At 39.4% G+C, this 24,045-nt stretch overlaps 1 protein-coding gene across 1 annotated transcript in view; it reads left to right on the forward strand.

Annotated features, from left to right (window-relative positions):
• LOC126235940 (thioredoxin domain-containing protein 11) overlaps positions 1-24,045 on the forward strand; it is a 141,623-nt gene that overhangs the window by 3,632 nt on the left and 113,946 nt on the right. The window contains exon 2 of the mRNA XM_049944908.1: positions 21,430-21,640. Coding sequence (XP_049800865.1) covers positions 21,430-21,640 — 211 coding nt within the window. The remainder of the gene's footprint in view (positions 1-21,429; positions 21,641-24,045) is intronic.

Raw genomic sequence — 24,045 nt, forward strand, 5'->3', positions numbered from 1 at the left:
CCCAGTCTTCAATGTTCTTCTGTAGCATCACATTTCAAAAGCTTGCTCAATGTACAGATTGAATAACATTGAGGATAGGCTACACTCCTGTCTCGTTCACTTCTCAACCACTGCTTCCCTTTTATACCCTGCGACTCTTTACACCTGCCATCTGGTTTCTATACGTATTGTATATGACATTTTGCATCCTGTATTTTACACACACATCCCCCCTCCTTCAAAATTTCAAAGAGTGTAATCCAGTCAACTTTTCACAAAGTTTTTTTCTACATTTAGACTGTAAACATACATTTGCCTTTTTTTAATCTATAATCTAAGATAAGTCGTAGGGTCAGTATAGACTTCCATGTTCCTACATTCCCCCAGAACCCAAATCGATCTTCTCTTAAGTTAGCTTCTACCAGATTTTCCATTCTTCTGTAAATAATTCGTGTCAGTATCATGGTTATGGGCATAGCGGTTGTACAATTGGACATTGAAGAATTAAGAAAAGAAAAACAGATAGACTGGAATATGAACAATACGCATTGAAGATTTGATGATTCAAGCTGTGATGATTTGACACTAAACTAGGGAACAGGTAGTGTACCTGGCATAACAAAACCTTTACCTTTCATGGAATGACCTGTCAGTTTTTTACAGCCATGACTTAATAAACTGATAGTTCAGTAATATTCACACGTATCAGCACCTGCTTTCTTTGGATTTGAAATTATTACATTCTTCTTGAAGTCCGAGGATATTTCTCCCGTTTCGTGTATCTTGCACACTAGGCGAAATAATTTTGTTGCCGCTGGCTCTCCCAAGGATATCAGCATTTCTGACATATCGTCTGCTCCAGGACCTTGTTTCAACCTAGGTCTTTCAGTGCTGTGGCAAATTCTTGCAGTATCACAATCTCCCATCCCCTTTTCCCTTTGTATACTATTGCCTTCAAGCTCATTTCTCTTGTATAGCGCCTGTATATATTCCTTTCAGCTCTTGCTTGTTTGTTAGTGCTTTTTTCCATCCGAGCTCTTGATATTCATACAGGTGCTTATGTGTTCTCCAAAGGCCTCATTAATTTTTCTGTAGATGGTATCTATCTTTCCCTTCATTATAAATGCTTCTATAGACTTACGTTCATCCTCAAGCCATTCCTGCTTAGTCAAAAAGGTTCAAATGGCTCAGAGCACTATGGGACTTAACTTCTGAGGTCATCAGTCCCCTAGAACTTAGAACTACTTAAACCTAACTAACCTAAGGACATCACACACAACCATGCCCGAGGCAGGATTCGAACCTGCGACCGTAGTGGTCGCGCGGTTCCAGACTGTAGCTCCTAGAACCACTCGGCCACCCCGGCCAGCCTGCTTAGTCATTTTACACTTTCTGTCAATCCCATTTTTCAGATGTTTGCATTCAGTTTCACGTCCTTCATTTGCTGTGTTTTTGTATTGTCTTCTTTTATCAGTTAAATTCAGTGTCCTGTGTAACCATGTGATATCCAATGATTTCTGCTGGATCTTGTCTTTTTACCTTTTGATCCTCTGCTTCCTTAACTATTTCATCTATCAAAGACACCCATTCATTATCTGCTGTACTCCTTTCCCTGTTTCAGTCAATTATTGTCTAACACTCCCTTTGAAACTTTCAACAGCCTCTGGTTCTTTCAGCTCATCTAGAACTTATCTCCTTAATATCCTATGTTTTTCAAATTCTTCAGTTTTAATCTACAACTCGTAACCACTAAATTATGATCAGAGTGCATGTCTGCCCTGGAATTGGCTTAATGTTTAAAATCTGTTTCTGAAATCTCTGTATTATCATTACTTGACCAGTCTGAAAACATATTTGTATACATATCCGTACAGCTGATAACCTCATCAACAGGGATGCGGGATTTCAATTGAGTACAGCTTGGAATCCTGCATTGGTTGCTGTTAAATCACGACGAGAAAGCAAAGAGCTTTCGATAATAGACCCGTCATAACTTTGGCAGCATTTTAGTAAACACAGCGTCAGCGCACGCGGAGAATGGCTGATCTGCGTTTCCCGGCAGAGGGCGTTTGACTCTGGCGCCATCTATCTGCAAATTTTTGCGCATGTGTGGTTCCCACGCCTGCGCAATCTTCACGCGCGTGCTCTATATACAGCGGCGTCGACATGCGGATCTTGTCAGTCGTACCTACACCAGCGAGGTTCAACCACCTGATGATATTGGACAGTTGCTCCGAGGAAATATTGTGGGATTTGCACAACGTCATCCGGCGGCACACCCGTGAAGACTATTTACAACATTTCCCCAGTTGTGATGACCAGGTGGAATATCTTACAAGCATTATCCTTACCACCACAGAATGTTCCATTCATCGCACTTCCTCTTTACCACACTGTGTCCTAGTTCCTTTGTGGACTGAGGTGCGCCGCGAGGCAACTTGTGCGCGGAGACATGCTCTCTGTGTTTTTAACCATCACCCTACATTGGCAAACTGCATTCATTATAAACAGATGTGCGCACAGTGTTGTCGTGTTCTAGGATATTGAAAAAGCTAGCTGGATTTCATTCTCTAGTTCTTTTAACAGTTCCACTCCCTCTTCCGTCATGTGGGCCAACTTTTGACGGCTCTCGGGGAACAAGATTCATTCCCCAATTTCCGGCCTGACCATAGCAGATGATGTCATCATGGACCCTATTGCTATCTTCATCACCTTGGGCCACAATTTTGTGAAGGTTTCGAGCTGCTCTCACTATCACCCTGCTTTTTCTATCAGAAATGAGTGGAGGAGGCTCAGAAGATACCCTTTTCTTCTCAGAATCGTGAGTGCTACAATGCCACTGTTACTATGTGGGAGTTAGGTCATGCTCTCACTTCATCCCAGTCCTCTGCCCAAGGGCCAGACGCTGTTCACATTCAGATATTGCAGCACTTTTCTCTTGCAGGCAAGCACATTCTGCTTGATAAGTACAACCGCATTTGGGCAGACGCTGGCATGAAACCACTGTCATACCCATACCTAAGCCTCATTTCTATTCCCAGCTCTGTTTGTGAGAGATGGAACATATGATTCTTGCCTGGCTGATATGGTGGCTTGAGTCTCGCAATTTATGAACCCCTGCACAGTGTGGATTTCGAGTGCGCCGTTCTGCAGTTGACCATCTCGTCACTTTGTCCACCCATGTCATGAATTGTTTTCTGTGGAAATCTCAGACTGTGGCAAAGTTTTCCGATTTGGAGAAAGCATATGACACCTGCTGGAGGTCTGGTATCCTCCATACTCTTTACACCCGGGGCTTCCAACGCCGCATGCCCTGTTTTCTTCAGGAATTTTTAAAATACCAAGTTTTCAAGGTACAAGTGAGTCCTGCTTTGTCAGACACCTTTATCCAGGAAAACTGTGTGCCTCAGGATTCCATCCTGAGCATTGTCCCCGTTACTATTGCCATTAACCCTATAATGGCCTGTCTCCTGCCAAGCATCCCTGTCTCACTTTTTGTTGATGAATTTGCCATCTATTGAAGTTCTCCATGGACTTGCCCCATTGAGTAGCATCTTCAGTGATGTTTTGATCATTTTTACTCCTGTAGCATCGACACTGGCTTTCATTTTTCCACTGACAAATTGTTTGTATGAATTTCTGGCAGCGCAATTGGTTCTCCCACCATCTTTGTCTTGGGCTTGTCGCTCTTCCATTCGGTGAAACTATGAAATTCCTGGAGCTCATGCTCACTAGGAAACTTTCTTGGTCCTCCCATGTGTCTTACCTGACAGTCTGCTGTACGCAGTCCTTCAGTGTCCTATGTGTCCTTAATGGTACTTCCTGGAGTGCAGATCGAACCATCCTCCTCTATTTGTACCGGACACTTGTCTGTTCGAAACTAGACTACAGGTGTTGTTTCTTTTTGCATCTGCACATCTATCCCTCTTACGCTGTCTCAATACTATCTACCATTGTGGCATCCACTTGGCCAGTAGCGCCTTTCGCACTAGCCCGGTTGAGAGTCTGTATGCAGAAGCTGCCAAATTACCACTGTCCTACCACTGTGACTGTCTCCTCAGCAGATATGCATGCCGTTTGTCTTCCATGCATGGCCACCCGTCCTATGCCTCCTTCTTTGATGACTCCTTTGATCACCAGTATGGGGTACATCCCTCTTCTCTGTTACCTCCTTGAGTTCGCTTTTGGCTCTTGCTATGGCAGCTTCATTCACGCACCTTGCAACTTTTCCGATGGGTGTGAACCCTTCACCACCTAGACTTCGTGTGCCGGCCTGTGTTCAACTTGCCCTTCATTCACTTCCTAAGGGTGCTACTCCAGCCTCACTCTATCGCCTTCAGTTTCACAACCTTCACACGGATTTTCGTGATAATACCCTTATGTACACTGATGGCTCTCGAACTGACCATGGTGTCAGATGTGTCTTTGTCAATGGTGCTGACATTTTTCGTTATTGGCTTCTGGAACACTGCTCAGTATTTACAGCAGAGCTATTTGCCCTGTATCAACCCACACAGTACATCCGGCAACACAGGCTTTTCAATTGCGTCATCTGCTCAGACTCTCTCAGTGCCCTTCAAAGTTTCTGTGTGCTGCACAATTTCCATCCCTTAGTGCAGTGGGTACAGGAAGTCTGTCACTTGCTCACTTTTGATAGAGCCACTGTGATGTTTATGTGGGTAGCTGGTCACAGTGGTCCGACAGGAAACAAGGCTGCTGACCCTGCTGCGAAGGCTTCAGTCCTTGTACCTCAGCGCACTAGTTCTTACATTCTCTCTGATTATTTCTGTTGCCATCTGTCAGCGGGTTGTGTCATTTTGGCATCATCACTGGTCCTCCTTACATGGGAACAAGCTCTTGGTTATTAAGCCTCTCCCAGCAGCTTGGATGATCTCGTCCTGACAGAATGCCCTTTTTTTAACCGCTTACATTCCTGTTTGTGTTTGTCGTCTGTGTTATCGGCCGTTTTGGCGATTGACACATGGTCTGTCGACTGCATTTTACTTTAGTTCTGGACTTCCGTTTCTCCATGGCATATTTTACAGGCCTTTTTCCACGTTCCTGTTTTTAGTTGTCTTCTCTTTTGTTGACTGGGATGGCTTGTATTCATTTTTAACTCCTCTCTGTGTCTTCATATTCTACAGTTTTGATATGGGTGCATACGACCCTAGTTGTTTTTGCACCTTAAAACAAAAACAAAAACCTCAAGTTTGATTCACATAGTACATCAGTACCCCATCCCCCACCAGGAGTGCTGGTGTAGTCCACAGTTAAGACTGCTTTCACTGGTGTGTAGGGTGCCATCTTACCTGGTGTGGAGGGTGCCACCTACCTCGCAGACTTGACACAACTTGATTTCTTTCTCTACAGTTTCATTAAAGTCTGTGTGTATGTTCCTCCCTTACGAAACAATTAGCTGACCTGAAAAATCGACTCTACACTGCTATTGCACAAGTTACACTCTTATTTTTTGCAGTAAGTGTGGGAGGAGACTGATTACTGGTGGGATGTATGCTGCATCATGAATGGTAGTCACATCAGACCAAAATGACATTTGATACTTTTATGCAAAACTTGAGGTTGTTTGCTATAAAATAACACATCTACTGAGTCTGTAAGTTATCTCAATAAATTTCTATATCATTCCAGAGTTGCAAAGTATGTTTTGACTCACCCTGTATAAGACAGGTTATAATGAATTTTACTTGATGAAAGGAGAAAAATATTAAAAAACTGCAAGTGAATTACTTGAAAGGGTATACAGGTGTATAAAGAATAAGATTGACAGAAAGCACAAAATGGCTATGTAGTAAATGCTAGGAGACAAATGCAAATACTCTCTCTTTGAAATCCTGATGGTAGCAGTATTAAATACAGGAAACTGGAAGTTATTTACAGTTTGTTTAAAAACCATTCTGTCGTCGTTAGAGTTGAAGGGTGTGGCATGGCAGGGAAGCAGTGGTTGAGAAGGGAGTGAGACAGGGTTGTAGTTTATCCCTAATGTTGTTTAATCTGTGCATTGAGCATGCACTAAGGGAAACCAAGGAGAAATTCAGAAAGGGAGAAGAATTAAAAACTTTGAGGTTTGCTGATAATGGCATTGTAATTGTTAGATACATCAAAGGACTTCAAAGAGCAATTGAACAGAATGCGTAGTATCTTTAAAAGAGGTTATAAAGTGAACATCATCAACAGTAATTTAATGTAATAGAATTAAATGAGGTGATGCTGATAGAGTTTGATATTGGAAAATGTGCCACCAAAATAGTCAATGAATTTTGTTATCTGGGCAGTAAAATGAGACGATTGATGAAGTAGAGAGTAAATAAAATGCAGGGTGGTTATGGTAAGACATACACTTCTAAAGTGGAGTTTGTTAACACGGGATATAAATTCAGAAGTCTCTTCCAAAGGTAAATCATGGTGTAGACTTTTACAGAAGTTAGATGTGGATGATAGTAGCAGATAAACAGCAGCTATTTAGTATGATTGAGAGGGCAACAGCTTTGTTTCTAATAAATTTTATGAAATTGGGATGGCTAAGTGTGAATAGCATCAAGTAGTATAGTTATATTTACTGTCAATGCAGTATACTGTTTAATTTTCTATGATTTCCTTGTCTTTTGTTCATGCGTTCCACATTCCTGAAGGTTCTGCTCATTGATAGGATCTATGGAATGGGATGGATGGATGGATGGATGGATGGCTGGATGGATGGATGGCTGGATGGATGGATGGATGGATGGATGGATGGATGGATGAACTTAATGATCTAACTAACTGACTGTCAGTGTTGATTTGCTTAGAAGGGTGCACAATTATTATGCTTCCTCTCCTGTTATTTTATGGAATTATCTTTTTGGGCAACACAGTTAAGTTTTTATTCTTCAAATGTCAAGAGAGAGAAAATTGTGTAGGCATGTAGCTGCTCATCTTGCAAAGGCCTTTTCAGAGGTCTTGTAATTTTGACACCCGCTACTGGGTATGTTTGCTATTTGATGGTAATTGTTGCTAATAATAAAATCTGGACTCAGGTGTGTCATGGGTCACACTATCATAACACAAGGTTTCCCTTATATTGTGCCTCCTTCCCTGTGGAATGACAGGGATTCTCTACTGTCGTGCAGAGTTTATTAACAAGCTAGTGGTAGACAAAACCTGTACAGGTTTAAAGAGAAAAATATGAACTTATCTTAGTAGTCCATCCTTCTGGAAACTTTGAATACTGATTAATTTTGTGCAAATGAACCGGCTTTGACCTTTAAAAAACTACAGCTCATCCAGTTTTGTACGATCAAAAAAAATTGCACTTCCAATTACCAGGGTATAGCACCTCCTATTAATCTATAATGCTAGCGAGAAATAATGAATAAGTCAGAGTGTTCTTAAATGTGAATATTGATCAAAACTTAAACTGTAAATAGCATATTGGCCTAGTACACCTGTGAAAAGATTTAGGTTTGGCTACTTTTGTGATAAGAGGAATTCCCAGGTTTGGTGATACAGAAACTAAGTTAACATAGTTTGCATATTATCAGTCACTGATGTCTGATGGGATAATATTTGTGGGGTTCCTACAGTCCTATAGCTGTCTCCTCATCTGACATATCTGTTACCATTGGTTCCTATGTGGGGAGCGCTTCCTCATGTTCATCTATTTTTCTCATGGCCTCCTTTACCCCACCTAACCAGGCAGCCTTTGGTCTTCGCCCTCTCCTTCTTCCCTGAGCGTGGCACATCAATATCTTCTTTGATCATCTGTCATTCGTGTTGTATGTCCATACCAGGTGAACTGCCATTCTTATATTCTATCTGCAATGCTTTCTTGAGTCTGGGCCATTTCCCTAGTCTTTGTATTGCTATGTGGACACTCTGAGATATTCTACTTCATCTTCTGAAACAGTCCATTTCTGCAACTCTCAGTTCATATTTTTTTATTTTTTCCAGTAAACTCCCATCACTCACATCTGCAGATCATTACATGCTCCACAATACTTCTATAGAGCATCTTCCTTACTTTCCAACTTATCATAGAAGACCATAAGAGAGGGTTTAGCTTCTGGATTGCTGCTATTCCGTGGGCAACTTGCTGCTGTATTTCTGAAATATTTGTTCCTTCTTTCAATAGGATGCTGCCCAAGTATTTAAATTTTTTTACCTCTTTTGATGTGCTGGCCCTCTAATATTGAGTTTCCTACATTCAGTCTGCCAAACATTTTCTTTTAATCCTAACTAATCATATTTTTCTAATAATTTTCGTGGCATAAAATAGGTGTCATAATCTTCATTGGCCATCACTTCCAGATCATCTGCAAAGAACATGCTGTACAAACATTGATCCTTTGTTATCTGAATGTCCATTATTGCACATTTTGTGCTCCACAGGTCTAAGGCTTTCTGGATGTATATTTTAAACAGCGTAGGAGATAACCAGAATCACTCTTTTTTAATCATTTCGTAATTTTGAAAGGCTGTGACAAAATTTTGTTCCCCACTTTGATAACACACTCGGCAAATTTGTATGTGTTGCATGTATTTCTAATGTATGTCTTTTCAGTTCATTCCACCTCATTATGTCAAACAGTTTCTTCAGTGGCACTGTGTCATACGTGTTCTCGAGATCTGTGAACAGTAAATGGCTGACTACTTTCCAGTCTCTTTGCCATTAGTTATCTAAAAATTTTGTTGTTATAAGATCTTTCCTTCTGAGGTCCACTTTTCTCTCGCAGTGTTCATCAGCATCCCCTCTGTCCTGCTTTTTAGGATCTGACCATGCAACCTACCCATAGAGTTTGTAATATTGACTCCACAGTAATTTCCACATACCTTCTTTATACCTTTCTTGTGAACTGAACAATGGAAACTGCAGGTTGGAATATCAACAATGTAAGGAAAGGATGAATTGCTATTTACGGTAAAGATAAAACAATACCAACAGGCACAGTTAAGACTACTTACACATTAGCTTTTGGTCACAGCCTTCATCAGAAAAAGAAAGAGAAACACACAGCATTCATTCAGACAAGCCAACACACCCCACACACACGACTGCCAACTCTGGCAGCTCAGACCAGAATGCAACTGTCGTATGGAATAGCAGCACTAATTTGGAGTGTCAGGGAAGGGGAAGGATAACAGTGTATGAGTGGTAGGAAAGAGGAGGGTGGGATGATTTTGGTAGCACCTTAAACTATGGTAATATGCTGTTCCCTTACACTCCACCCAACAGTTTCTACCCCCTCTGTCCTTTCACCTCCTCCCTATTCTCATCTCCCACCCTCCTGCCCCACAGCCTCCCAACTCTGTGTCTGTTGGCAGTCGAGTCCCTGCCTGGCAGCAATCCTCTCTCCTCTCGCCCACTTCCAGCTATCCCTTCCCCTTCCCCTTCCAGACTGCTGCTTCCATTCCATGTGACAGTTGCATTCTGGTCCAAGCTGCCAGAGTTGGCAGTCATATATACTTGAGGTGTGCTTACTTGTGTGAATGAATGCTGTGTATTTTTCTTTCATTTTCTTATGAAGGCTGTGGCCGAAAGCTAATGTGTAAGTTGTCTTAATTGTGCCTGTTTGCAACTTAATGTCTCATCTTTATGATACGTAGCAATCAATCTTTTCCTAACATTGTTGATATTCCGACCTGGAGTTTCCATTGTTAAATTTACCAGAAAGATATTAAGAAGATATGTGGAAATTATTGTAGAGTCACCTTTCTGCTTATTTCCACGTACTTTTTTCTATCCTCCAGGTCTCTCAGCCTGTCAACTGTTACACACTTTATTCTTAACTTTTATCTTTCCCGCATCTTCATGTCCACCACTGTGGCCTTAGTTTGCTTTTTTTGCTCTGTTGACCCAGCACTTCATTATACTGCCCCTTGAATGCATCTTTTAATTTGCTGATATTTCTCTTCAGCATTTCTGCCTTCATCAAAACTTTGCAGGTTGCTAGCTAGCCTCAATTTATAACACTTTGTTTCACACTTTCATCTTTTAAACTATTTAAATTATATTGAACAGCATCCAGAAGTTTAATAGGAGCACTATCTTCTTGAGGTACCCTTTCCCCCCCTGGTGGAAAGACAAACTTTGCTCTAAGCAGGTAGTGGTCAGAGCCACATTCCAGGCCACTGTATACCATTATGTCACTCTCCTAAAGTCTATTTTTTTTCTTTTGTATCATATAACCTCTTGAATGACCTGCCCCATTTATTTATGTATCCATTTATGGGGAAGAAACCTCTTAAAATTTTCAGATCTAATGCAGTGCATGTTTTTACTAGTTTTTTACCGTTTTCATTTATGACATCCTCTCTATATCTTCCTATTATTTCATCATCCACCTCTGAACTTATTCTTCCATTAAAATTTCCCATAAGGACTATTTTCTCTTGACACTTTCTTTTCCAGTACAAGTCTCAATTCCTCATAAAGCTCATCTTTGGTTTTTCATATCACCATCATTTTTTGGGGCACACACTGCCACTAATGTACATTCATGTGCGTACTTGGGAAAGTCCACAGTCATAGTTCTTTCTTTTATTTATTTCCAAGTCTTAATGATCTTCTCATGCTTTTTGTGGGTCACTATTGACACACCTCTCTTGGCCCTCTCCTCCATCCTAACATCACTGTAGAAATAAATATAATGTTCCGTAATTTCATTTCGCTTTCCCTTTCTTTGCATTTCTGTTAACACCCTCATTAATCTTTAACATTTCAAACTCCTGGAAATCTTCTATTTTCTTGGTATTCAAAACCTGTACATTCCATGTTGCCATAAACAAAGTCCTTGTTGGTAGCTTTGTTAATTTCTGTGATGTTCCATTTTTCACCAGAGGCTTTTGACAGATATCTCAAGCCATAAACCTGTTTTTTACAAATGTTGGGGAACTGGCCCAACAATTCAGCCTTTTTTCTGGAGGGCCAGACAATATTTCGGGTTGCCACATCCCAGGTAGACTGTCTTCTGGGTTTTGAAACTCTTACCTGCCCAACTAGACAAAGAGAACAAACAAGACAGGATGAAGGAAAGATGGGGTATTCTTAGATACACTTTGTCTGGTTCCTCCTCCAGCAGCAAGCTGCTACTGGTATGGCCCTCTGCTTCATCAGACTACACAAACCCTCTTGACTGCACAGCCAGTGCTTCAGAAAATCAGTGGCTCCTGTGAGGGAGAACTCCTCACTTAGGCAAAAAGTATTCATTGCACAAAGGGATGTAATTAAAATTATGTGTAATGTTCACATGTACACCTTGCAGGCATCTCTGTAAGAAGCTTCACAGTACATTTATTCAGTTATGAAATTTGTTGTCTACAGTCCGTCTGAGTTCAAGAGTAATAGATATATTTACGCGTTCAACACTAGAAGAAAAAAGATCTGTTTTAGTCTTTAATGAATCCAACTTTGCCACAGAAAGAGATGAAATACACAGCTTTAAAATTCTTTGACAGTCTTCCCATGAAAATAAAACTCGACAGGTAGCAGAAGTGTTTTCAAATGTAGATTAAAGGACCAGAATGAAATTTTCGCTCTGGAACAGACTGTGCTGGTATGAAACTTCTTGGCAGATTAAAACTGTATGCTGGATCGGGACTCAAACTCAGCACATTTGCTTTCTACAGGCAAGTGCTCTACCAACTGAACTACCCAAGCATGACTTACGACCCATCTTCATAGCTTCACATCCAACAGTGCCTCATCTCCTACCTTCCAAACTTCACTGAAGTTCGCAGGACTGACACTTCTGGAAGAAAGGTTATAGTGCAATCATGGCTTAGCCACAGCCATGGCGATATTTCCAGAATGAAATAGTCACTCCACAGCATAATGTGTGCTGATATGAAACTTCCTGGCAGATTAAAATTATGTGCTGGAATTAGACTCTATCTTGGGACCTTTGCCTTTCACAGGCCATGAATTGTGCATGGGGTGCTCAGTTTGTAAAGCATTTGCTCGTGAAAGGTAAATGTCCCGATTGCAAGTTGCAGTCTGGCACACAGTTTTGATCTTTCAGGATGTGCCGTATTGGTGCACACTCTGCTGAAGAATGAAAATTTCATTTTAGAAATGTCCTGCAGGCTATGGCTAAGTCAAGTGTCCATAATATCTTACCTTCTGTCTACCTCTGCATCTACGTCTACATCAATACTCTGCAGCCCACCTAACGGTGCATGGCGGAGGATATCCTACAAGTTGTTTCCTTTCTGTTCAATTTTCAAATACAATGAGGGAAAAATGACTGTCTGTATGTCTCCTTATGAGCCATAATTTCTTGTATCTCACCTTCATGGCCCTTACATGCATTGTCTGTTGGAGGCTACAGAATCGTTCTGCAGTGAGCTACAAATCCCAGTTCTCTAAATATTCTCAATAATATTCTTCAGAAAGAAAGTCACTTTCCTTCCAGGAATTCACATTTGAGTCCCCAAAGCATCTCCATAACACTTGCTTGCTGTTGGAACCTACCAGTAACAAACCTAGCAGCCCACCTCTGAATTTCTTCAATGTCATCCTTTATTCTGGCCTGGTACAGATCCCAAACGCTTGAGCAGTACTTGTGAATAAGTAGCACTTCTGTCCGATATGCAGTCTCCTTTACAGATGAACCACAGTTTCTTAGAAGTCTCCCAATAACCTGAAGTCAACCATTTGCCTTTCCCACTACAATCCTCACATTCTCATTCCATTTCATATCGCTTTGCAACATCATGCCCAGATATTTAAACTACATGATTGATTGTGTCAAGAAGGACACTACTACACACAAACAGAAATTTTGTCTATGTCATTTTGTATCCTCCTACAGTCACTCAACTTCCACACCTTACCACACATCACAGCACCATCAGCAAGCAACTGGAGATTGCTGCCCGACCTGTTCACCAAATCGTTTGTGTGTGTAGAGAGAATAATAGCAGTCCTATCACACTTCCTTGATCACTCCTGATGATACCCTGGTCTCTGATGAACACTCACTGTCAAGGACAACATACTGGGTCCTATTACTTAAGAAGTCTTTGAGCCACTCTCATAACTATGAATCTATTCCATATGCCAGTACTTTCTTTAACAGCCTACAGTGGGGGAACCATGTCAAACACTTTCCAGAAATCGAGAAATATGAAATCTGCCTGTTGCCCTTCATCCATAGTTCACTGTATACCATTCGAGAAAAGGACAAGCTGAGTTTCACATGAGCTAAAACCATTTGTGGTCATAAGCTTCTCAGTCTCAAGAAGAGTTATTATATTCGAACTGAGAATATGTTCAAGGATTCTGCAGGAAACCAATGTTGGGGATATTAGTGTGTAATTTTGTGGGTCCGTTCCTTTGCCCTTCTTATACACAAGTCACCTGTGCTTTTTTCCAGTTGCTTGGGACTTTGTGCCTTGTGAGAGATTCATGATAAATGCAGCTTTAGTAAGGGGGCAATGCCGTAGAGTACTCTTTGAAAATCTGAATTGGAGTTCCATCTGGGCCTGATAACTTATCTGTTTTCAACTCACTCAGTAATTTCTCTATGCCAGAGATGCTTTTATGTTGTCGATATGGGAGTCTGTTCGATGATCATATGATGGTATTTTTGTAAGATTTTCGTGCCTGAATGATTTCTTGAACATGAAATTTAAATAATTGGCTTTGATTTTGCTATCTCCAACTGCCACACTAGACTGGTCAACAACTGACTGTATGTAAGCCTTAGACCCACTTAGCAATTTTACATAGGACAAGAATTTTCCCGGGTTCTTTGCCAGATCTTTTGCTAAGGTGCCAGTGCCACAAGTTTTGCAGGAAAATGTCTACAAAGTTTGGAAGGCAGGAGATGAGGTAATGGCGGAAGTAAAGCTGTGAGGATGGGTCACAAGCCATGCTTGGGTATCTCAGTTTGTAGAGTACTTGGCCGTGAAAGCCAAAGGTCCTGAGTTTGAGTCATGGTCAGGCACAGAGTTTTAATCTGCCAGTAAGTTTTAGATTACAGGTGTTTCTTCTTAACAATGCTTTCTGTACCATAGAGGAATTCTTCACTACAAATAATTAGTCATGTTTATGGAAAAATTCTGTAGCTGCCAGTGGAGCATTAACTACCATGATTGCCTTTCATGTAACTTTGCTCGCTACACAGAAATGAACAGTGATACACCTTGTTTAAATAGCACCCTAAATTTTTTATTCAGTAATCCATGTTCTCTCATTAAGACCTGTTCAAAGTCATAACACAGTGTATCAGTCATGTAAACATGACCTTATTAAAAAATGTAACACAAGATTAACTTTGATTTTTCTGTACTAGTGCACAGTGCAGGTACACAAGGTAATATCACTTACACACTTACTGGAATTGGCAGTAAACAAATGGAAACAGAAGGAAGGTGCTTTTTAGGTCAGTTAGCCAACCATCTTTATTTGAAGTTTTGTACGAATTCGTTGCACACCAACAGAGAGAAGGTGGAAATGCTACTCGCCCTGTGGAGAACATTAACAGAATAGTAATTGAAATAATGTTTTCTTGTTTACAGTATGGAGACATGTGGTACAGTGCTTCAGTACTCTTAAATGATATATTCTGACACATTGTAATAACAATGTGTTTATGTGAATTGTACATTTGATACTTTTTGAACAGGAGATCAAGTGGAGTGCTGAATTCTCATTAAAAAAAAAAAAAAAGCTTTATAAAGAACCAAGTTGCAAGAAAGGTACTCATGTTGGTTAGTGGCCCCTAGTAGCTAAATAACATTTGCTAGATACATTTTGTTTTGACAAAAAGTTATTTACGTTGATCAAGATAAATGGCATACCCTGTGTGTGTGTTCTGGGTTTGTCCTCTTGGTATATTCCACATAATAATGTTTATTGTGATCTGTGGGACAAATAACTGTTTGGTCAGTGTGAGATCCCCACACTGATATGGAATCTCATAAACACATTGTTATCTAACTTTTAGATTGCCTTTACTAACCATGTAGGACTGGAACATATTTGAAAACCATGAACAACAAATGTCATTACCCTTTTCCAAATTATCTGGAAGCTCTACAGTTTGTGACAGAATTATCTGTCTCTCTGCCTGCCTTTTCCCCACCAATACAAAACGGTACATGCAAATCCAACAGGAGTAGAGAGCAATACATTATTATTATTTCTTTCTTTTCTCAGACGTTATGTCTGGTCAAAAACGGAAAGTGACGCGGACCTTGATCAAGCGCGACTTCCTTTTAACTGTACGGTATATGTTATATTGCATTTAGGAACTTTCGGGTAATTGAACATGTATCAGTAATTACGGATTTCTGTAGTTGTATATATAAGTTTGGATGTAGCTGTATTGCATTGATGTACTGGTGGATCTTGTGTGGTATGACTCCTGTAGTTGATAGTATAAGTGGTATAATGTCAACTTTATCCTGATGCCACATGTCCTTGACTTCCTCAGCCAGTTGGATGTATTTTTCAATTTTTTCTCCTGTTTTCTTTTGTATATTTGTTGTATTGGGTATGGATATTTCGATTAGTTGTGTTAATTTCTTCTTTTTATTGGTGAGTATGATGTCAGGTTTGTTATGTGGTGTTGTTTTATCTGTTATAATGGTTCTGTTCCAGAATAATTTGTATTCATCATTCTCCAGTACATTTTGTGGTGCATACTTGTATGTGGGAATGTGTTGTTTTATAAGTTTATGTTGTAAGGCAAGCTGTTGATGTATTATTTTTGCTACATTGTCATGTCTTCTGGGATATTCTGTATTTGCTAGTATTGTACATCCGCTTGTGATGTGATCTACTGTTTCTGTTTGTTGTTTGCAAAGTCTGCATTTATCTGTTGTGGTATTGGGATCTTTAATAATATGCTTGCTGTAATATCTGGTGTTTATTGTTTGATCCTGTATTGCAATCATGAATCCTTCCGTCTCACTGTATATATTGCCTTTTCTTAGCCATGTGTTGGATGCGTCTTGATTGATGTGTGGCTGTGTTAGATGATACGGGTGCTTGCCATGTAGTGTTTTCTTTTTCCAATTTACTTTCTTCGTATCTGTTGATGTTATGTGATCTAAAGGGTTGTAGAGGTGGTTATGAAATTGTAGTGGTGTAACCGATGTATTTATATGAGTGATTGCTTTGTGTATTTTGCTAGTTTCTGCTCGTTCTATAAAGAATTTTCTTAAATTGTCTACCTGTCCATAATGTAGGTTTTTTATGTCAATAAATCCCCTTCCTCCTTCCTTTCTGCTTAATGTCAATCTTTCTGTTGCTGAATGTATGTGATGTATTCTGTATTTGTGGCATTGTGATCGTGTAAGTGTATTGAGTGCTTCTAGGTCTGTGTTACTCCATTTCACTACTCCAAATGAGTAGGTCAATATTGGTATAGCGTAAGTATTTATAGCTTTTGTCTTGTTTCTTGCTGTCAATTCTGTTTTCAGTATTTTTGTTAGTCTTTGTCTATATTTTTCTTTTAGTTCTTCTTTAATATTTGTATTATCTATTCCTATCTTTTGTCTGTATCCTAGGTATTTATAGGCATCTGTTTTTTCCATTGCTTCTATGCAGTCGCTGTGGTTATCCATTATGTAATCTTCTTGTTTAGTGTGTGTTCCCTTGACTATGCTATTTTTCTTACATTTGTCTGTTCCAAAAGCCATATTTATATCATTGCTGAATACTTCTATTATCTTTAGTAATTGGTTGAGTTGTTGATTTGTTGCTGCCAGTAGTTTTATATCATCCATGTATAGCAAATGTGTGATTTTGTGTGGGTATGTTCCAGTAATATTGTATCCATAATTTGTATTATTTAGCATGTTGGATAGTGGGTTCAGAGCAAGGCAGAACCAGAAAGAACTTAATGAGTCTCCTTGGTATATTCCACGCTTAATCTGTATTGGCTGTGATGTGATGATATTTGAATTTATTTGGATATTAAGTGTGGTTTTCCAGTTTTTCATTACTATGTTTAGGAACTGTATCAATTTAGGATCTACTTTGTATATTTCCAATATTTGTAGTAACCACGAGTGGGGTACACTATCAAAAGCTTTTTGGTAATCAATGTATGCATAGTGTAGCGACCTTTGTTTAGTTTTAGCTTGATATGTCACCTCTGCATCTATTAACAGTTGCTCTTTACATCTTCATGCTCCTTTGCAACAGCCTTTTTGTTCTTCATTTATAATTTTGTTTTGTGTTGTATGTGTCAATAATTTCTGTGTAATGACTGAAGTTAATATTTTGTATATTGTTGGTAGGCATGTTATGGGGCGATATTTAGCTGGGTTTGCTGTGTCTGCTTGATCTTTAGGTTTCAGATAAGTTATTCCATGTGTAAGTGTATCAGGGAATGTTTATGGGTCTGCAATGTAACTGTTAAATAATTTAGTTAGATGTGAATGTGTTGAGGTGAACTTCTTTAGCCAGAAATTTGCTATTTTATCTTTTCCAGGGACTTTCCAATTGTGAGTATTATTATTATTATTATTATTATTATTATTATTATTATTTACATTTTATGGCCTTCATTGGATCACTCTAGCCAACTTTATACAAAGAATTTTTCAGTTTCCTGTCAGCGCAGTACTTTTTCATTCTCTTGAATCTCATCCTTCTTTCTTCATTGGAAATCGCCCTTCCTATTGTCTGTTTGTTGATTCTCATTTGCAGTCTGGTTTGTTTGCCTGCCTGATTTTGACAGTTTTGTTTCTTAGGTCTTCCATTGTAATCTGTAGCTCATCCATATCTTCCTTGATTTCTGTAATCCACTTAATGTTTCACTTACTATTCCACAATTTTTCTGTTATTCTCCTGATGATCCTGTTCTCTGGTGTTCTGATTGGATGTCCAAAAAATGAAATGTGTTTCTTCCTGATTGTACTCGTTACTGGTTCTGTTTCCTTGTTGACTGTTTCATTTGTAGCTACTCTCCAGTGTCCATCTTTCTGGTACAATGTGTTGATGCACGTTCTGGTGATTCTTTTTTGTATTTTGAGTATTTTGTCTATTTGTGCAGTGTTAGTTGTTTTGAAGATGGTTTCACTTGCGTATGCTATTTCTGGTTGAGTGACTGTTTTATAGTGTTTTAATTGTGTTGCAATTGACAGGCTCTTTTTGTTGTGGGTGTTCTTGATGATATATTGTTCTCTGGTCAATTTGTTTATTCTGTTATGCCCTGTTGGCTTTTCATTGAGGTTATATGTTATGATTTCTCCCAGATATTTATATTTATCTACAATTTTCATTTTTTGGTTTCCTATGGCAATTTTGTTTATGAGTGGTGGGTCAGTTAACATGATGAATGTTTTTTCTAAGGATACTCCAAGACCAATTTTCTGTGCTTTTTCCTGTAGTGAGATAACTTGTTGTTTAGTTTCCTCAATACTGTTGGACAAGAGAGCAAGGTCATCAGCAAATCCTAGACAATTTAAACTTGTGTTGTCTTTGGGTCTTCCAATTTGGATGTTCTTTGGGTTAATCTTGTACCATTCCCTCATTATGTATTCTAAAGCACAGTGAACAGCAGGGGGTGTCATTCAATCTCTGGCTCAGAAAATTCCCCCCTGAACTTGACTTTTGATACAGTGTTGGTTAAGGTGAGTTCTATCAATTTGATTAATTTTGTATGGAGCCCGAAATTTCTTAAGATTTTTAACATTGAAGGTCTATGGATACAGTCATATGCTTTTTTAAAGTCCACGAAGGTTATTACAAGAGGTTTATTTCGTTTCTTGCAATATGCCATGGCTAATTTTAAAGTGATGATCTGTTGCACAGCTTCTCCAAGGTCTAAAGTCTCCTTGGAATTCACCTAATTCTTCCTCTAGTTGCTCTTTGATCCTCTTTTATAGGATTCTGGAGAAGATCTTGTATGTGCAGTCTAAGAGAGAAATACCTCTGTAATTATCTGGGTTGCTTTTATCTCCTTTTTTGTGGAGTGGGTGGATTATGGCTGTGGTCCAATGTTCGGGAAACTTTTCTGCTATCCAGATTTTTGTTAGGGCTATGTGTAAGGATGTTAGAACTGTATCACTGGCATATTTCCACATTTCTGCAAAAACTTGGTCTTCTCCACATGCCTTATAATTTTTCATCTCTCTGAGTGCCGTTTCCACCTCTTGGATTGTGGGAGGATTTATGAGATCAGGTGGCATCTTGATGGATGTGTGTGTATTAATTGCTAAAAGTTCCTGGGGTTCTTCACAATTCAAAAGTTTACTAAATGCTTTTGCCATGATTTCAGCATTTTCCTTGTCATTATGTGCCATTTTTCCATCTTCCCTTTTCAGCATTAATGTGGGAGGGGCAAATTTTTGTAATTGTCTTCCAAAGATTTTGTAAAAGTCTCTGGAATTGGTTTTATGGTAATTTTCTTCTACTCAGTTGATTAGATCTTTCTGTGATTGTCTCTTGGTTTGCCTGATAATTTGTGTGAACTTTTTCATGATATTTTTGAAGTTGGTTGCATTTTCTTCTGTTTTGTGTGTTTGAAATTTTGACCACGCATGATGTCTTTCTTCGTGAATTTTGTCACATTCTGAGTTCCACCAGACATGTCTTTTACGTAGGTTCAATGGGGCTACATTTTCTACTTGTTGCCTAAGAATTTGAACCAGTTCTTCTAAATTATCTGTCAGTTTTATGTTTTGTGTGACTTCTCTATATTTATCATTACTAATTAATTGGTGGGGATCGAAGTTCCTCTTCGGTTTATTGCATTTTGGTTTCCTTTTTTTAGTGTTGTTGTTGTGGTCTTCAGTCCTGAGACTGGTTTGATGCAGCTCTCCATGCTTCTCTATCCTGTATGTGAACTTAATTTAGATTTTGACAATATATTATATATTACCATCATTTGTTATTTTCTCCATCTTTCAGTGTGACACAGTTGGTCTTCTTTCCTACTCTACCTACTAAGTCTATTGTCTTATTGTAAATGTAACTGCCATGCAGTTCATTATAAACTACACTGACGGAAAAAGAAATCAGAACACCAAGAAGGAATTGTGTGACATAAATGAAAGATGGTAGGCGTGTTTTTGAAAGATGATATTTATTCAGTTTTCATGTCAGTCATGTAATAATGAGGCTAACAGCACCCCTATGAAGGTGCAAATTAGATTTGCTTTAAATCTGCACTGTAACAGTTGTGAGGGTTTGTTGTTATTGAGTTTGGACATGGTGAGTTGATGTTCATCAATAATACCGTTACGGTGACAAAGACACCATTATCAGCACTTCACTGAGTTTCGGCGAGGTCAAGTAACAGGGCTACAAGGAGCTGGATGTACCTTCTGTGATTTTGCTGGAAGACTTGACAGGAATGTAGCCACTGTACATCATTGCTGGCAGAGGTGATCACGAGAATGTACACTCACAAGACGACCAGGCTCCTTACAGCTACGTGGCACTACCAGGAGGGAAGACCATTGTGTTTGGTGTATAGCCCTGATGCATCATATTGTGTTCGCAGCAGCAGTTTGAGCAGCAGTTGGCACCACAATACAACGAACTGTTACAAATAGGTTACTTCAAGGACGGCTCTGAGCCAGATGCCCTGTAACTTGTTGGAGGGTATGGTGGAGCTCTGTTGTGTTTCCAAAGAAAGCTGCCTCTACCTCAGTGCCAATGATGACTGCGTGTTGTTTAGGAGGAGGCCTGTTGAGGGCCTATAGCCAGACTGTCTACATGTCAGACATACTGGACTTTCACCTGGAGTTATGGTATGGGGTGCAATTTTGCAAGACAGCAAGAGCTCTGTCACGGTTATCCCACACACCCTGACTGCAAATCTATACATCAGTCTGGTGATTAGACCTATTGTGCTGCCATTCATGAACAGCATTCTGTGGGGTGTTTTGCAACAAAATAACATTTGCCATCATGCCACCATTGTAACCCAACATGCTACACAGATTATCGACATGTTGCCTTGTCCTGCTCGATCACCAGATTTGTCTCCAATTGAGCACATATTGGACGTCATTGGACGACAACTACAGTGTCATCCACAAACAGCATTAACTGTCCCTTTATTGACTGACCAAGTACAATAGACACAGAACTCCATCCCACAAACTGACGTCCAGCACTTGTACACTCACAATGCATGCATGTGTTGATGCTTGCATTTAATCTTCTGGTGGTTACACCTGTTATCAATCTCTCAGCATTTCACATTTGCAATGGCTTATATTGTGCTTACATTAACTTGTCGTCTTGCAATGTTAATCACTTAAATATGTTACCCAGACAGATGTATTCCCGAAATATCATTACTGTACATGAATGATTTTTTTGGTATTGCAGTTTTTTCAGTCAGTGTTATAGTTTACTTTAATACTGTAATAGCTAGTTTTTCTATAACAGTATAGTAGAATCTTCAACTTAATAAATAAATATATTTGAAAGTATGTATCCTTGCAGAAAAAAATTCTTTTGATCTTTATTAATTTGTTTTACAGGCCTCCAAAAATTTCAAAAAGTCCTCCAGCAGTACCATTTTTTCCACGTACTTCGCTAGTTGCTGACTTCTTCCAGGGAAACTTAATGTCAGCTTTTCAACGGATTGCTGAATGTGATGTCTCTTTCGTAATGTACTACGCTCCATGGGATGCCGAAAGTCAAGTATTACGTGACCAGTTTAAGACCATCACTCAGTTTTACTACCGACAGGTTTGTCCAATTTCCATCTTTTGATTTGTCTTTCATTGTTATTATAACTGTCAGTTAATTAATGCTGTGCAACTTGACGTGTTCCACTCCCTTGAAGGTTCTCCTTCATGATGGGATTTATAGGACACAAAATGTGAATAAATGAATGCATGCTGAGTTAATATTACCAGATGCTGATCTAACAAAAATGGGATGCAATGTTGAAAGTAGTGGAAGAAGTTTATATAAATGTAAGGCACCCAGTGCAAAACTCAACAAAAAATTTGAAAAAAAAGTGTATGAGGTGGCAGCAGCACAGCCCTTAAAAATCATTCTATTAAGTGTGTGTTCACCTGAAAAAGAGAAGTAATAGCTGGTGAAAATGTTACACTTGTCATCCACATTCATAAGTCAGTAGGGGATAGCAAAACACAATCAGCAGGGAACAAACTATCAGATGTTGGCTACTATGGACCATATTTGAGAAGCTAAATAAGTCAAAAGTGGCAGAAAGAACAGTGAAATTTAAGAGTTTAGAGGAGGACCAAATGCAGCTGGAAATGTAAGTCTGTGAAAGATGGACTGTGTGGGCAAAAAAGGGAGTGGCTACACACAAGATAAATGATCTAACAGAAGTGTACAAGAGAAGTTGCAAGATATAAAAATGGTATAGGGAAAATATGTAGATGATTAGAGAGATAGTATCAGAATCTCTGTTATCATGGTGGTGGGGTTGGGTGGGGTGGGGGGGGGGGGGGGAGATTTGTAACAAGAACAAGAAGAAAGGTTTTCATACTAAACCTGTAGAAACCTTCCTTTTGCAAAATTCCATGCTAACACATTATGAATGCAAAAGAACTTCAGAATGTATATTAAATTTCCAGTGGGTGTTCTGTGGAATTGTTGAGACTAACATCAGTATATCAACAGAAATACATTGCCTGTCAAAACAGTGAAATACACAGAAGACATGGTTGAATCTCAGTGTAATTTCATGCACATCATCGGTGGGTATGTAAAGGATTAGAGTCACAACTCTCTGTGACAGGTAGGTTGGTCATCAAAGTGCAGTAGTGTTGTTCGTGTTATTACCAGGCCTTGCAGAGTATGTAAGAAGTGTGAACAAACTCAGATGTTGAGTGATCACTGTGAAAAACAAGGCACATAATCGTGAGACACATCATTATCAACGCATAATAAGTTTAAAAACCAACTAGTCGAATTGTGCAGTATCGTGATTTGTGCAGCATTCAGATGTAACATTAACCCGATGTTGGGCAGTATTGGAAACTGAGGACAGGCATACTTGTTGTCAAAGTTGCAGTTGACGTCTTCTAAGCACCGTAAGGGAATATCCCTGTATTGTCCACCAAGCATGTAGTACTCCTTCACATCTGTGCCTGTCATCAGAGATCAAGTAATGGACTCCCTGCAACATTTTGTGTTGTTCTGCACCATTGGGCAGAATCTAGCAGCAGCCAAACTAGGGATTACCACCACATGTGCATGCTTCTGCAACACAAATGGCTGCACTTGGAGTGATGCCTTGATCAGTAAGTGTGGACTACTGGTGAATGGCATCACATTGTATTCATTGATGATTCATGGCTCAGCACTACTCTGGATGACCATTGTCAGTGAATATGGTGGCGACCTGAGGAGAGGTCCCATTCTTCCGATGTTTTAGAGAGGCACAATGGTGTTACCTCTGGTGTAATGCAGTGGGGAGCCATCGGGTCATGGGTGGCTGTAATTGAGGAATCTCTGACGATACAATGGGACGTCACAGACATTGTGTGTCATTTTATCTTGCTGCTCATGTGGCAGTACTGTGGTGCCATTTTTCAACAGGATAATGCTTGCCCATGGCATGTGTCTCTATGAACTGTGTGCATGATATTGAGATAGCCTTGTGTCCGAAAAGAGCCCCGCACCTATCCCTAGTAGAACGAGTAGGACCACCTCAGATGTCAACTCCATCCCACTGCCAGTATCCAGAGTATCAAGAACAATAGTTGTGTGGTCCAGTTTGCTACAGTAGAAGGTACAGTGGCTTTATGAAACTTTTTCCAATTGCATTTGTGCATGCATCCAGGCCACAGGAGATGCAACCTCATAGTAATAAGTGAATTCATATTGCCAAGTTCTTTGTAAATTTGACTTGAATTAATAATCACTAAATAACATCACAGCCCCTTTCAACTCATGAAGTTTCATTTTGTTTCCTCCTCCCTGTATTTATCCTTCACTTTTTTCATCAGGCAATGTATTTGTAGCACAGTGCACTTCCCCTTTGTCATAGTAAGTGTCATTTGATATTCTTTAGTGTAGTTCTTTAAAGTAGTAGAGCTTATCAGTGAAAAAACATATGGTTGATATTCTAATGTTCATCATCCTCTGTTTGTATTTGTATTGATAAAAATATT

This window comes from Schistocerca nitens, chromosome 2, assembly GCF_023898315.1.
Source record: "Schistocerca nitens isolate TAMUIC-IGC-003100 chromosome 2, iqSchNite1.1, whole genome shotgun sequence".
Classification (NCBI taxonomy): Eukaryota; Metazoa; Arthropoda; class Insecta; order Orthoptera; family Acrididae; genus Schistocerca; species Schistocerca nitens.